Source organism: Natator depressus, chromosome 6 (genome assembly GCF_965152275.1).
Source record: "Natator depressus isolate rNatDep1 chromosome 6, rNatDep2.hap1, whole genome shotgun sequence".
Taxonomy (NCBI): domain Eukaryota; kingdom Metazoa; phylum Chordata; order Testudines; family Cheloniidae; genus Natator; species Natator depressus.
In genome coordinates, this window is record NC_134239.1 from 91,189,681 (window position 1) to 91,205,506 (window position 15,826).

Consider the following 15,826-nt stretch of genomic DNA (forward strand, 5'->3'; position numbering starts at 1 on the left):
GTGCTTAGGCGCAATCGGGGCGGGGGGGCGGTAGAGAAAGCAGCCGCAGCCCCAGCCCCAGCCCCAGCCCGGCCGCGAGCGCCTCACCAAACCCCCACTGGCCACGCGGGCTAGCGCCAGCGAAACCCAGCACTCGGACCCTTCCGCAAAGAGGCCCCGCCCCCTCCCCCGCGGCCCGACCGCCAGCCCCACCCCCGTTGCCATAGCGTCGCGGCCCCTCACCAGACGTGCGGCGGCTCGGACAGGCGGTGGAAGCGGGAGGCGAAGCTGAGGAGGGTGACGAAGGCCAGCGGGGCCCAGACCCCGACTGGAGCTTCCAGGGGAGCCCAGGCCCGCGGAGGGGGAGAGGGACGGCTCGGCTCGCCCGCCGGCCTGCGGGGTCGCCGCTGCCGGAGCCCCCCGCAGCGCGGGCCCGACTCGGGCTGGCAGCACCCCGCCGTCAGCGTCATCCGCGCCCCGACACGAGGGAGGCGCCGGCGGCCGGGCACCACCGCGCTCAGCACCAAGGGAAAGGGAGTCCGGGCCGCAGGGCATGGCGGGAAGCGGAGTCTGGTTCCCTCGCCGGGCATGGTGGGAGATGTAGTTCCTCGCGCCGGGGGCCGAAGCGTCACCGCGGCTCAGGTGGCAGGTTCAAGCGAGAGCCGGGTCGGAAATGCCACAGAGCGGGCCCTGCGCAGCGTGAAAGGAAACGGCAAGGACCCGTCACCTCCCCGCGCGCCCAGCCGGCACCCCGAGATTGCCCTGCCCGACCCCCCCCGTTCACCGACAGACTACTCTAGGCATCCCAAGACTGCCCTACGTGCCCACCTCCCCCATTCACTGACAGACCCCCACAGACATCCCATGACTGCCCTGCCCACCCTCCCATTCAGACACCCCGAGATTGCCCTGCCTGCCTCCCCTTCACTGACAGACATCCCGTGACTGCCCTGCCCACCACTCCCCATTCACTGACAGACACCCTGTGACTGAACTGCCCGCCCCCCCATTCACAGATAGACAAACCATGACTGCCCTGCCTCTCCACTTCCCATTCACTGACAAACCCCCAGACACCCCAACACTGCCCTGCCCCCTTCACTGACAGACACCCTGTGACTGCCACTCCCCATTCACTGACAGAACCCCACAGACATCCCGTGACTGCCCTGCCCACCACTCCCCATTCACTGACAGACACCCTGTGACTGAACTGCCCGCCCCCCCATTCACAGATAGACAAACCATGACTGCCCTGCCTCTCCACTTCCCATTCACTGACAAACCCCCAGACACCCCAACACTGCCCTGCCCCCTTCACTGACAGACACCCTGTGACTGCCACTCCCCATTCACTGACAGAACCCCACAGACATCCCGTGACTGCCCTGCCCACCACTCCCCATTCACTGTCTCTAAGGTGCCACAAGTACTCCTTTTCTTTTTGCGAATACAGACTAACACGGCTGTTACTCTGAAACCTGATAGACACCTGGTGACTGAACTGCCCGCCCCCCCCCATTCACAGATAGACAAACCATGACTGCCCTGCCTCTCCACTTCCCATTCACTGACAGACCCCCAGACACCCCAACACTACCCTGCCCCCTTCACTGACAGACACCCTGTGACTGCCACTCCCCATTCACTGACAGAACCCCACAGACATCCCGTGACTGCCCTGCCTGCCAATCACCCCCACATTCACTGACAGACTCCCACATCCAGTGACTGCCCATCAGTGACTCCCCCCCACACCCATTAACTGACAGACTCCCCCACACACACCCAATGACTGCCCTGCCCCTCACCATGCATACCCACTGCCCCCATTTGCTGACAGACCACCCAATGACTCCCCTGCTCACCCACTGCGCACACCCACTGCCTCCCATTCACTGACAGACCACACATACACACACACAGTGACTGCGCTGTCTACAAACAGCCACAGCTCATGTACATCATGCCCACACCTACTGCCCGCCCCCATTCACTGACAGACCCCACCCACCACACACATCTCGTGTGCACACAGTGTGCGCACATCCATTGCCCATCCCCATTCACTGACAGACACACCCAGTGACTGCCCTGCCACTGCTCACACACACATCTGCTGGGCACACACAGCACTTGCAATATTTGTCATGCCTATACAATGGTGCTTAATTGATCAGATTCACTTTTATTGCTAGCCAGGTTCACTTTCTGGTTCTTTACTTGTATGCTGCACTCTCTGCATTGCAATTACTTTGGGCGGGGGGAGGTGATGTTTAAATTCAAATTCTTCACTGAAATTTTAGAAAATAATATTAAAACATTTCAGTTAATATGAGGATTTAAAAAATCTTTTCCTCCTTACAAAAATCTAAACTTTGGGCATAAACTAGCCAATCAAGATGCTTTAAGACCTGGAAAAGCAGCTAGAACTACTACTCCCAGAATCCCAGCAACTGGCAGCATGGCTGGGGCCTCATGTGAATGAGACTGGCAGCAGTAACAGACCTATAGAGAGCACGTGAAGGAGGCTGTGTCAGCCAGTGCAATGTTAGCATCTGTGTGACTTCTGTTCATTCAGAGGCGGAGAGACAGAACAGAGCGGTGCTGAAAGTGCAAGATGAGTGCTGCCTTAGTGAAGGTATTTACTGCTACAGGGCCCAGAGACAGAGAGCAGAATTGGGGCTTTTTCTTTCACTCTGGCTGCACAAAGAGAAGCTCTTACTTCTCCTACAGATAATGCAGCTTCAGCTGGAGGATCTTAAGGTTAATTCAGAAGCATCTGAAGTGCAGACTGTGCTTTTTCAAATAGGGATGTAGCTACCCTCAACCCCACATGTTTTATGGAAGATGGGTTGAAATTGTGGCCCCTTGATCAGATGTAAGTAATCCGTGGATTCAGTTTAAACCCTGAGTCCTGCAATATCCCACACACAGGCAGACCCCTATGCCTGTACAGAGCCACACTGACTGCACTTGGGCTTTGCCCAGGTAGAACAACTTGAAGGATCGAGACCTAAGTTAGTATCTGGTGCCTCCACATAGACGTCTCCAGGAAAGAAATAAACTGCTTAGTATAAGGACAGCTGCAGAACACAGAAAATTTTGTAAGTGATCAGATCGGCTTTCAACATCTAACAAGAGGCATCCCCCCAGATGGCATGTGTGTTTGTGGGGAGGGCAAAGAATTTGGATCAGAGTTTAAACAGCATGTGCAGCAAATGAAATAGAACCATCATAAATTACAATATATGGTATATTTGGTATATTTTCCTCTCCCACAACCTATAGTAGTGGAACCCTCTGCACATGTATTGGGTGGTTAAGAGCAGAGTGATTTTGGGTTATGATCTGATAAATGATAATTAACAAAACACAGGTGGAGAGTTTCAGATGGGTTTCTAACTCTTGGGCATACCTCACAGGACCACTTTTTCCATCTCTAGTCCTATGTTATCCATTGTTGTCTGGGCTGCTGTCTTGAGGCAGGTAATGCACACAGGGCTGTTATAATGTTGCGGTCAGAATCAACAGATGGCCAGGATGCAAAGAGCCTGGTCGGGCTGATACAGCCTGAGACATATAGGTATCAGTGAGAGCCTGGGAAGAAGTGACACTTGGAGGGAAACAGGGTTACAGGGACATGCTGCCCATGGTGCTCCATGTTGAGCCAAGAAGTTCTCACTGAGCCTCAAGAAGTATTGCTGCATAATTGAACCTATATGCTGTGTGGGCTGTATGCCCCTATTAAAGATGTAAGCTACTGCAATATGATCCATTTTAAGCCATGTAGGATGTAGCCTTCAACTGTCCCCAGCTGTCAATGTGATCCTCAGCTGAGCAAAGTTTGGGGGGAAGAGTCAGGTTATTAGCCAGTGAAATGAGCTCCGAGGTATAAGTGTCACCAGGAACACTCCTTCCAGCAGATGCTCTCTAAGCACTTTACAGCCATCAGTGCATTAAGCCTCACAGCCTCCTAGTTAAGTAAGAGTTCTCATCCCCCATTTCACACATAGAGGTTATGTCCTGGGTCATGTACTGCAACACCACAAGCAGAGCCAAGCATAGAACACAGGAGTCCTGACTCTGTCAGCTGCTCTGTTCTTTATCCATACTACTCCCAACCTCCTCACTAAAGAATGAGATGTGAATAGAAACAACAGTCAATGGTTCTTCTCAGTGAAGGAGTTTAGGACTCTTCATGAGGAGAGAGTAATATGATTGGGACTTTTCAGCTTGGAAAAGAGATGACTAAGGGGGGATATGATAGAGGTCTATAAAATCATGACTGGTGTGGAGAAAGTAAATAAGGAAGAACTAGGGACAAATGAAATTAATAGGCAGCAGATTTAAAATAAGCAAGAGGAAGTATTTCTTCACATAACTCACAGTCAACCTGTGGAACTCTTTGCCAGAGGATGTTGTGAAGGCGAAGACTGTAACAGGGTTCAAAAAAGAACTAGATACATTCATGGAGGATAGGTCCATCAATGGCTATTAGTCAGGATGGACAGGGATGGTGTCCCTAGCCTCTGTTTGCCAGAAGCTGGGGATGGATCAGTGGATAATTACCTGTTTTGCTTATTACCTCTGGGGCACCTAGCATTGGCTACTGTTGGAAGACAGGATACTGGGCTAGATGGACTTTTGGTTTGACCCAGTATGGCCGTTCTAATGTTCTTAGGGTCATGAATCTTCTTTGGAATCTGATCGCACTTCTGCACACCCAGCATGTGACTGGGAGGACTTACTGCCCCGGATCTTCTCTTCACCGCCCCTTTTTGGGCCTTTTCACATCTCTGGAAGGCAGTGTTAACTTAAGCTGGCACTGGCTCAAGTGCCAAAGGGTCCCAAGTTGTAAAGTAAATGTGATGCTTTCCCCTCATCCCCAGGGGCCTTGAAACTAAAGAGCAAGGTCATCAGCATGACACAATTTACATGCATGACACTCAGTTAGCAAATGATCAGGCATACTGCAGAAACAGAGAGAGAGAGAGAGAGAGAGAGCGCAAGCAGGAAAATGTCTTCCTTGACTGGGAGGTTACAGCCAGGGAACAGAGAAGCAAAGGGAAGATATTGCCAACGCCAAGTGTTCAAAAATTCTGAGCAAGATCCCAAAGAAAGGTGAACAAAATTAATACATTTTGGATGCTTTTTCTTTGCCTTCTGGTTTTTGATTCCTTAGAGTTTGTGGTTTCCAGTTTTGATCTGCAATCATGACAGCTAAAAAGTTACTACTTTTTTAAATGAAAGCTGAGATTTTCACATAATCTTATGACTCCAGGAGCTGAAGCTTTGTGAAAATCACCAAACAGCATGAATGTCGCAGGAAAATCCCAAGAGCTGGCAACATTGCAGCATTCCTTCCTTCCCTGCTCTCCTACCAACCATTCCTCTGGTGAACTTTGGCTGGGATAATTCAGTCAAACATTTACATTCTGTAAACAGTTTAAATTAATCTAATATTTAGCTGTGAAAATGATTTAGTGCTTAGATACAGGACCGGAACTCAGGACTCCTGGATTTTAGTTCTGGTTCTGCCATTGTCACACGAGTCAATGGACAAATCACTTTCTCTCTCTGGTAGTGTTCCCCTCTGTAAAATGGGGATATCATGACACTGCATTTTTTTGGGGGGGGGGAAGAAGGGGTGGCATGTGAGAGTTAATTTATTAACATTTTTGAAGTGCTTTGGGGTCCTCCAAAGGCAGGTTTGTTTGCTAGAGGTTTGTTATTCGTTAATAAGAAATACAAACAAGCCGTGTGTACAGAGGAGGAACCTTTGTTACATGTTATACACAGTGTATTCCCAGTTTTACACAAAGACAGTCCCTGCTTGGAGGAGCTGGCATCTTTGTGATAACACAAACTCTGTTTTTAGAACCTGCTCTCCTTTTATTATCCCACCGAGTTGTATTTCTGCACTGGCAGCTTCCAGCAACCCAAAAGTCTCTATAAATATTTTATCCATCGAGACAAAAGCCAGATATCACAGTGATGGGCTCAATATAGCAACCTAAAGAGAATTATGGGTGTGGCTAGTACAGGGTATTCACTCACAACAGAACTGAATCCTGCCAGCTCCTGTTGCTGAAACTTCTGAACACAGGAAGCTATTAAGAATTTGGATTCTGGCACTTTTCTCATTGGCTGTAGGGACTGAGCCTTCCCCCATCCCAGCTGAGTGAAAAGAGAAGGCAGGGTCATGTGGCTTTCACTCTTTGGAGTGAACTGCACACACAGACCATGGATTCCTCTGGAAAGGTGAGATCCAACGGGTTTAAAGCAGCTGTGGGAGCTTCCTTGGTTCCATAGTTAAACTGGAGATTAGCTTCCCTGCACTCAGTACTTGCTTGGATGAGTAACTTCTGTTCCATATTGGAAACATGCATGTCGGTGAATGGCTCAAAGGGCTGGCTCATGCCACTGAGGTTTCAAATGGAGCTTCTCATTGTACACAAAAGGGAATTTTACTTTAAAAATCAATGTCATGATAAAGAAGCCCACATCTGAAAGTGACAAAGATGTTTTGAAGGGCCCAAACTCACCTGACTTGTATCCTTGTTGAAATGCATCAAACTTGGTCAAATTTTCAAAGGGGCAGAGGAAAAATGCTTCCCTCTAGCTGAGAAACTGCTACCATTACCATCATGTAATCCACTCTCCTCTCTCTCCCCTCAGCCAGTTCTTTATAGTTATTTCCGAAGTTCCTGCTCCTGGAGAGTGAGAATTGGTAAGATCTGGTGTTTACTACTTCTTTGCTCTGGCACTGTCAACCCACCACCTTTCTTGAACACTAATTCCCTTCACTAACCAAACTAATCAGTGACCCACTGAGTGAGAGAGAGAGAGAGAGATCAGCAGACATGCAACTGAAAAGACAGTGACGGTTTCCTCCACTTCTCCAGCGGGAGGAGAGAGCAAACACCAGAATCAATTTGCATTTGGCGAAGGGGAAGGCTAGTAGGGGATCAAGAGAATAACCATTTCATGTATCCAGTTGAAACTCCAGTGACCATGGACAGACAAGATACTTACTGGGGCTGAAGGAATATTGGTGTGTGTTTGTTACAAACTTTTAACCATCTGCCCACCGTTGGTAGTATAAGGGGGGATCTCTGTTGTCCTTTCTTCTCAGCCCTGGACTCTCAGTAGTGGGCTCTGGATGGCTCCCCCTGCCCTCAGTAGTTCTTTTTTTATTTTCAGACACTCTCTAGAGCTAGTTAGAGGGACATATTTCCTTCATAAAGCTAATGTAATCCAGATACCCACATCTCCCACATTCTTTAAAGAGGCCTCGTGTTCTGTGCTTGCAGTGATACCGCCTCAAAGTGTGTGATCTTATCTGATCCTGCAAGTTAAGCAGGGTGGGGCCTGCTCATCACTTGGATGGGGACAAGTTAAAACAAGGTTTTGCCAGAAGTTACATGGGTGACACAGGGCAATCTCCCTTGTGAGCTACCACTGACCCTACACTCCAAGGTGCTGTAATGCAGGGCATAATGGGGGTTATTCAATAGGATGTTAGTACTGACCTCCGTGCCCCAGCAAAGTACTAGGGGGCACTGCATGACAGAGCCACTGTCTTCCATAGCAGATCTAAAACAACCATTCTGAAGGGAAAGGGGTTTCTTGTTTTGTTTTTAAATACTCTTCAATTGAGATTTTAAAACTTTATGAGCCCATTTTCCTTGGAACCTAGCTTTTTAGTTCTCTCTGCCTCTCAGTCTATATGTTGTGTTCCCTCTAGCACTGGCTCTGAAGGGAATCGCCTATGATCAGGAACCAGTGAACCTCCTGAAGGATGGAGGACAGCAGGTAAGAGGGCAACTACAGTCAGCCTCTCCCTAAGCTGGCACACAGGCTAAGCCTAGGCATCACTAGAAATTTGGCAGCCCAGGATTATCAGAGGGCAAAGGAAATGGGATATATGTTGCCTGCTGTAAAAAGAGCTCTCCAATAGCTCACTTCAGACTTTTTTCCATAGCTAACTGTAGCCTCTGACCTCTTCAGCATCCCCAACTCCCTTAAGTATAGGCTGAGATCAAGAAAATGTCCTGAAACTCACATGTATCAGGCCATAGAGTTGTCTCTCCATGGGAAGGGGCATTAGCACTATTGCTTGGGGGACTTAAAACTAGAACTGGACAGCATGCTAGGGAAGCTCACCGTCCTGCTTTAGCCTCCAGGAGGGAGGGCGAGAGAGAGAGATTGCATGAGACCTAATAGTTTCCTTCCCTCTCTAATGTCTGTGACTGACATTATCCAGGAGGCTGCAGGGAGGCTCTCTGCCTTCAGTCGGCATGGGGGAACCAAGCTCATCAAGTGCTGCGATTTCCAAGTATAGTCCTGGGTTGTGGATGGGTGGCACCAGAAAATGGAGGCATTTGTCCCGGAGATGCCTGAACCACACTGTAGGGAGTGACTGCCTGGAGCACAGGTAGCCCTGTAGCACCACTGAGGCAGAAATCTGCATATGACAACATGGCCAAGCCAAGAATAAGGATAGTGCAATTGCACTGCTGAGGGGGATCAGGGATGGATCTTGCCTTGTCACTTGGGTCAATGGATAATGCGGGGGTAATGCACCTGGAGTGACCCCTAGGCCCCAACAGGAGTGCCTCCTGGTGCCCAAAGGAGAGTCATAATGTACCAGGACCATTAGGCCTGAAGCAAAGGAAGGAGCCAAGGAGAAAACATAGTGGAGAAGCCTCAGGGTTTCAGCAGTATCAGAGAGAGCAAGACTGCAAATCCATTTGCAAGCAGGGGAATTGGGAGACAGGGTAGCTCCCACCAAACAATCGGACATGGAGAGATAATATACAGAGCTGTGAGACCCTTGAGGCTTTCCCTTTCAGAGAGGAATACTTGGCTCTTCTTGGCTACAGTATAGTAATCCCAGTGTCTTCTCTCCAGTTTTCTACTGAATTCCAGGTAGTAAATCCAATGCAGCAGGTCCCAGCCCTGAAAATCGATGGCGTCACCTTGTCTCAGTCGGTGAGTAGCCCAGCCAGCTCTGCCCATTAATCATTTACTGTGTCCTGCTGCCCAGAGGGAGGACTTTGCCCCCACAGAGTGCCTGGTCTCTGGGTTAGAGAGCACAGAGTATCATTCTGTGATGAGGAAAATGGTCCCAGCTGGGAAGCGTATACCAAGCAGCGCCTGCAGGGAGACTGCCAGGGGAAGTTGTCTTCCTCTTCAGATGAGAGATTACTCTGTATCAGGCACAAAGGCACCTGACATTAGTAATCACAGCTCAGCTGCTGTCTCAGAATCCCACCTTTTACTGGGTAATTTGTCTTTCCGTAGCTTCTGCCAGGAAGAGAGATCACTTGTGAGATGAGCCAGGAGGGCTCCAGGTTCCTCAGGGAGCTTTTCCACATCACAAAAGCACACTGTTTGGCATGGTGGTAACCTCTGATCAGAAGAGGCCAGACCTCAGACAGGAAATCTGTCTTTAACTCCTGCTCCTTTGCTATGCAATGGGGCTGGCCTCTCCTCCCCAGCCCTCCAGTATCTTACCCATGTCTCCTTGCAGCTGGCCATAATTCAGTACCTGGAAGAGACCCGGCCTAACCCCAGGCTGCTGCCTCAAGATCTGAAGAAGAGAGCCCAAGCCCGGATGATTTCGGATCACATTGTTTCTGGCATTCAGCCCCTGCAGGTACTGTCCTGTCACAAACAGGCGGATGGGACTTCCAGACTGGGTTTGCAGCTGTCTGTGGCTCTCAAAGATTGTGACAGTATCATTCTGTTGAAACTGTTGATGGGAAATAGAGTGGCAGATCTCACACAGACATTGGCATAGGATCGAATCCAGGCTCAGCATGGTTAGCAGCATCTACCTGTTTTGCTGATTGAAAACAGCAAGGCACTTCCTGCAAAGACCACATGCTCTGACCCTGAGAAACGTCCATGGTTCCCAGGGCTTCTATTCAAGAAGAGCTGAATTTACAAGCAGCGCAGCAGGTTCCAGTTGCAGGGGTTAGTGCCTCTTGGCAGGGGGCAGAGAGAGCTCCAGGCAAAGAAGTGTGATGTTTTGTAAGAAGGGCAATTCTGAGAAAGAACTGGGATGTGTGGGCCTGTGATTCAGAGACTGAAACCTCGAGTGACCCAAAGGGCTGAGTTTGGGACTGGGGATTAGGGACTAACACCGTATAAGTCCAGCTGACCCTGTTTTGTGTATGGCCTGTGGCACGGTTCAGCCTGCTGGATCAAGCTAATTTGGGGTCTCTTTGGCCTCCTCAGAACCTGAGTTTCCTGAAACAAGTGGGAGGGGAGAAGAAGCTGGAATGGGCTCAAGGCTCTATCGCACGTGGTTTCCAAGGTACGTCTGCATTGAATTAATCAGCACATCTGCAAATAGCACAAAGCACTGGATGAGCAGTCTGTTGGGCGATCTGGTCCAAAGTCCTGCTTTCTACTGCACAGGAACAGAACAATAAACCATCTAGTCTGGTATCATCTGCTGCCATGCTGGAGCAGACCAAGGGCCCATCTAACCCAGAATCTCACATCCGGCAGTGGTTAAATATCTGATGCTCCAGAGGAAGCTCAATGCTGCATCTGGAAGCAGGGAGGAGGGGATTCCTTCATGACCCCTGTAGCAGTCCGCTCACACCCTGACACACAAGGACTGACAACACTTAACCTTTTATCCCAGCTGTCACAGCAGACGCCTTTTACATTCATATAAACCAGAGATCAGCAAGTCCCCTGGCGAGCTGGGCCGTTTTGTTTACCAACCGTGTCCGCAGCTCCCACTGGTTGCAATTCGCCGCTCCAGGCCAATGTGGGCTGTGGGAAGTGGTGGCCAACACATCCCTCGGCCTGTGCCACTTCCCACAGCCCCCATTGGCCTGCAGTTGCGAACTGCAGCCAGTGGGAGCTGCAATCGGCTGAACCTGCGGACATGGCAGGTAAACCAGCCCGGCCCGCCAGGGGGCTTACCCTGGCAGGCTGCATGCCAAAGTTTGCCGATCCCTGATATAAACTGTACGACCCTTTACTTTAAATGGTACTAAGCTTGTTGCCTCAATATCCATGGCAGAGTGTCCCACGGGTTAATTCTAGTAGGCATAAAATACCATTTCTATTTCCTCTTCAATAGGTTGCCTTTAATTTCACTGTGGGCCTCCTTGTCCCAGTGCCCTGGGATAGGGCTATAGGAGTCTTATTGGCCCTCCCTGCTTCACTCAATTTATACCCCTGTATCCTGAACCTTCCTGTTCTTCTTCTTTCCAGTTCTGCTCTTTAGTCTCTTTGTGTGGGGAAGCCCCTCTCCCTGCCACTAACAGCGGAGGCAAGGGGCAGAGGAGAAGAATAGGAAGCCTATTTTGTCCTTTTGAAACCATCTTGGGTCCAAAATGGCTGAGTCCCAAAGCACCCTCCTTCCTCAGCTCCAGTGAGAGTCTACTTCCCTGTAAGTGCTGCCCTGGGTTGCTTTCTTCTAGCCCAACTCGGGGTACTTTGGTGCACAACACTCAATCCAAAAGGCTGCTGGCAATCTAGCTCTTCAGCACACCCCTTTAAGCTGCTGAAAGTGGGAGTTGCTGATTCCTGACCCAGTGTACTGTCTCTTTCTGCAGCTCTGGAGCAGATCCTGCAGCACACAGCTGGGCGCTATTGCATTGGGGATGAGGTAAGGAGATCAGACAGAGCACAGCTTGCAGAAGGCACGGACAGCCTAGCATTTATCTGGGACTGGGTTAAAACATCTCCCACGCAGTGGTGGAGGTCAAAGGCTTTGGGCATAGAGGCTGTGGAGTCCCAGCACAACCACACCCTGTGCTTGAGGTATATGCAGACAGGGCATTCCCTAGGCCTCATCATAGAAAGCAGGGCTGCATGCATCCTACTCAACCCCTTGCCTGCTCTCCTTCCCTAGCTCCTCCTCCTTTGGGGAGTAGCCATGTCATTGCATTTCACACAGGAGGAGGACAGCTCTCCATTTCCCAGCTCTGTGGGGATGGCAAAAACCCATGGGCTATAAGAGACATTTGCTTGGCCCTGTCCATATGCTATCTATCTGATTAGATAAGATAATGGGAATTGGCTGGAGATTGGGGAATAGGATACAGTGTCTTTCATCTCATGGGCCTCGGATCCAAACTAGCCTATCAATAGAAACACAGCTGTTTTCATTCACCAGCAGGTTAATTGCCCCCTGCGTGAAATGACTTGGTGACACCTCAGTCCTGTCACTGGTGGGTAGGCATCTGCAGCACAAACCAGCCAACTCAGTGGCCATCTTGCTAAAGTCTAAGGACTAAAACCCCTTTGAGGTGGCCACACCTGGTCCAAGCAGTGGCTGTGGTGATGCCCATTGACACAGAGCTCAGTCTCCAGCCCTGCCACGTCAGCACCAAGTTATCACTAACATTTTAAAGAAAACCAAACAGCCTAACCAGTACAGCTCATTTTGCTACCATTTCCAGCCAGAGCAGAAAGTATGAGAGACTTCAGCTGGCTGCCCAATCCCTTAGCTTAACGTCCTAGTCCTGCAGTTGCTTCGCCCCACTAACCCATGGGAGGAAGCTTGGTTTGGTAGCTAAGGCACTGGACTGGGACCTGATAAGTCTTCAGGTACGTTAAGGGCATAATAAAGAAGCTGTTCTTAATGTCCACTGAAGGTAGGATGAGAAGTAATGGGCTTAAACTGCAGCAAGGGAGATTTAGGTTAGATATAAGGGGAAAATTTCAAACTATAAGGGTAGTTAAGCTCTGGAATAGGCTTCCAAGGGAGGCTGGGGAATCCTCATCACTGGAGTTTTTAAGAACAGGTTAGACAAACACCTGTTAGGGATAGTTAAGTTCACTTGTTCCTGCCTCAGTACAGGGGGATGGACTTGATGACCCCTCGACTCCCTTCTAGTCCTATATTTCTATGAAGAAATCTGGGTAAATTCCTTGCTCTGCCACAGTGTCATTAAATGACCCTGGGCAAATCACTACTCTCTCTATGCCCCAGTTCTCCATCTCTAAAATGGAAATAGTAGTACTTCCCCCCCCCACTCTTTGTCTGTCCTACTTAGTTTGTAAGCTCTGTGGTGCAGGGACTGTCCGTTAAACTGTGTGTACACATACAGCCAAGCACAATGGGTCCTTGGTCTTGATTGGTTCCTCTTGGAGCTATTACAATGCAAATAATAAGTGAGGTTCACTTATCACGCATCCAACTCTCCATCCCCAACTGGCTGTCTCCTCCCTCTTTGGAGGGGCACCTGGATTTGTTTGCACAGTGGCAGAGTTGCTCTAGGAATCTCATGGTGCAGGGCTGAACTAATGAATTGGTCCCCAGGGTGCATAATCATGCAGCTCTCCTGGGGCCAATGGTAAGCAGCTGCAAGTGATTCCCAGGGTTCCATTCTGCATTGTTCCCACGCCCAGCAACTGAGCCAGCTTGCAGAGAGAGAGACCTTCTGTGCAGCCCTAGAGCTCCCAATTCAACCCTTTCATGCTGCATGGAAGCTGGTAAAAGAATAATTGCCCTCCTTCCAATGTGGAAGGAGCAAACAAGCTTAGTTTCAACATGGCAACACCCATCCCAGTACAAAGTGGACTGAGAGCCTACAAGCCCCCAAAAGGCATCAGAAAGTAACAGTTTATGGTCACTACTGTTCCAGATAGCCCTGGGGCAGCTGCCCTAGAGGTGAAAAGCTTTGTATCCCACCCCCACCCCCGAGGCAGTCAGGCCCCTCCGCTTTCATTTTGTGTAACACCTGGTGCCAGTGGAAAGTAAACACTGAACATTAACATGTACAATCATTTTCATCTGTCAGCAGGTCACCTCTCCTGCACTGGCATGAATTGGGTTTGGGGTAGCTGTAGTTTGCAATTGAAACAACCACCCACTGTTGATTTCAGGCCCTGAAAGGAGCTGGACTGGGAGGCAGCCTCCTGCTCTTCATAGGGCCCACTCTAGCATCAGAACTGTACAGAACAGGGTGAGTGCTGAGAAGGGCCTTTTGGGAAAAAAACGGGCCTGCCAAGCTGTAGCTCCAGCCAGTGCACTAAAGGGCAGTAGGATGGGTTTTGAATTGCTTTGACCAGTTTTCTTTGCTCCATTGCAGGTTTCCATAGCTGACTTGTGCTTGGTCCCTCAGGTTTACAATGCTGAGAGGTAAATGACGGCTGGTCAGCTCCATTAGACCCCATTTCTTGCACCAGAGGCCCAGTTGATGGCCAAGCCTGACCTCTCTCCTGTTGATGCTCAGGCCAATTAGGATAGCACTCCCCACCCCCCCAGCTTACATCGCCATCAGGGTATTCTTCTCACCATGATTTTTTCATTTCCTAACCCCTGTATCTTCTGAGGGCTCACAAAAATGAGGAGCTTTCTTCCCTAAGACCCCCAGAGCAAGACTGGCAGCTGCCCTCACATGAGCTTAGACAGGCCAGATTCTGTGTCCCTACCTATGCAGAAAGCATAGGAGAAACAGCCTCTTAGGGCTAGTAGAAGCCCTTATTGAAAGGGCCTCTTGCAGCCAGAACTGCAGTGTTGCACACTCTAGGAGAGAGAAGATACTTGGATACCATAATGACTGGCAACCTTATTTAAAAAAAAAAAAAAGGGGGGGGGGGGGAGAAGAGACTGTAACACCAGTGGGGGCATCCACTCTAGAAAAAAAGGTATGTTTCTTGCCACATGCTAGCCAACACAATGTAACACACAGGAGGTAAAATCCTAGTGAAGACAAGGCTGCTTTCACACATTAGCAGGCCAAGGTAGATCCTAGGGATGAGCTTAGCTAACACATGATCAGAACACACCTTTTTTCCTGGTGCAGACTAGGCCCCACTCTGCCAGATGATTCTCCCCTGCTTGACTTTTCTGGAGGTGTGTGCTGATCATGTTGCCCTGGGTCCGTGGAGCAGGGATTCTGTAGAACTCCCCCTTAGTGCTTGCTGCTGGACTGTCTAGCTGGGAGTATCTGACTGCATCTCTCTTCCCTTTGTAGATTTAAAGTGGACCTGGCTCCATACCCCACGATAACCAGAATCAATAAAGCCCTTCTGGAGCTAGAGGCATTCCAAGTGAGCCACCCATGCCGGCAGCCCGATACCCCCGCAGAGCTGCGAGCCTAAGGCCTTCCTACAAGCGGGCTCTGTTCCTCTCTAAAGCATGAGGGCAGGGGTGGCAGAGAAATGGATCACACCCTGCTGGAAATGGAAAGCCACACTCAAGTGCCCAGCAGGCACCCATAGCACTGATGCATCCTTGCCAGCTGCATAGGAGAAAGAGAGCGAGCACCACTGCCCCTTTACTCTGAAAGTAGGTGTGCGTGGCCCATTGCAGACCCGAGTATGGTAGGGAAAGGTGATGCTTACCCCAATCAGTGTTTAACTACCTTCAGTCTCACCATGCAGCAGATTAAAGGAGAAACATCAATAGCTATCTTGAGCCCTGCATTTGTGTGGCTTTGGACCCAGGAATGGGCTTGCTGAAGATATCTTAGCTCTTTTATTGTGGAGGGTGAGGGCAATACCCTTTAACAGGAAATGTTGATAGCAAGATTGAGTTGTACCTATGGGACAAGGCCAGCTTGAGGATGCCTCACTTTCACCAGCCATGGAAGAATATCAAAGAACCACTCAGCGCATAGAGTAAAACTAGGCCATTAACACACTAGGCCTGATTGTCCTAGCACCACACCACAATTACAGTAACCCCATTGACTTCAGTAAATACCAATTTACATGGGTGTAAGTGCAAGGAAGATCAGGCCCACCCTCTCGTCCTGCAAACATAATGAGAGCTAGACCCAAACCCTGGGTCTCTCTGCTCTTGAAGGGAACAACTGACAGCTACACTACACCATGCCTGTCATGCCAGCATGAAGGAGAT

The 15,826-nt window shown here is 49.8% G+C and overlaps 2 protein-coding genes across 6 annotated transcripts in view; one reads left to right on the forward strand and one right to left on the reverse strand.

The window, feature by feature from the left end:
• The window catches only part of POMT2 (protein O-mannosyltransferase 2), a 48,428-nt gene extending 47,859 nt beyond the window's left edge, over nucleotides 1–569 (reverse strand). For both annotated transcript variants that reach the window (XM_074956019.1, XM_074956018.1), the window contains exon 1: nucleotides 223–569. In XM_074956019.1, the coding sequence (XP_074812120.1) occupies nucleotides 223–569 (347 nt within the window). The remainder of the gene's footprint in view (nucleotides 1–222) is intronic.
• Nucleotides 416–15,379, forward strand: GSTZ1 (glutathione S-transferase zeta 1). Of its 4 annotated transcripts, XM_074956026.1 has the most exons (10): nucleotides 416–691; nucleotides 2,561–2,620; nucleotides 6,661–6,712; nucleotides 7,730–7,797; nucleotides 8,896–8,976; nucleotides 9,518–9,643; nucleotides 10,228–10,306; nucleotides 11,568–11,620; nucleotides 14,052–14,101; nucleotides 14,940–15,379. In XM_074956026.1, the coding sequence occupies exons 2-10, from the start codon at nucleotides 2,600–2,602 to the stop codon at nucleotides 15,064–15,066; spliced, it is 657 nt and encodes a 218-aa protein (XP_074812127.1). In that variant the 5' UTR covers nucleotides 416–691; nucleotides 2,561–2,599; the 3' UTR covers nucleotides 15,067–15,379. The 4 variants fall into 4 exon arrangements, with proteins under 4 accessions (XP_074812127.1, XP_074812129.1, XP_074812125.1 ...); XM_074956028.1 differs by lacking the exon at nucleotides 2,561–2,620 and having other exon boundaries at nucleotides 418–691; XM_074956024.1 differs by lacking the exon at nucleotides 416–691 and having other exon boundaries at nucleotides 2,123–2,620.
• The last annotated feature ends 447 nt before the right edge of the window (nucleotides 15,380–15,826 follow it).

Excerpts from the sequence above, each read along its gene's own strand:
- GSTZ1 (XM_074956026.1), top strand. The coding sequence starts at position 2,600 with ATGAGTGCTGCCTTAGTGAAG. Across the intron at positions 6,713-7,729 it reads CTCCTGGAGAGTGAGAATTG|CACTGGCTCTGAAGGGAATC; the intron begins GTAAGATCTGGT and ends TGTTCCCTCTAG. Across the intron at positions 9,644-10,227 it reads CTGGCATTCAGCCCCTGCAG|AACCTGAGTTTCCTGAAACA; the intron begins GTACTGTCCTGT and ends TGGCCTCCTCAG.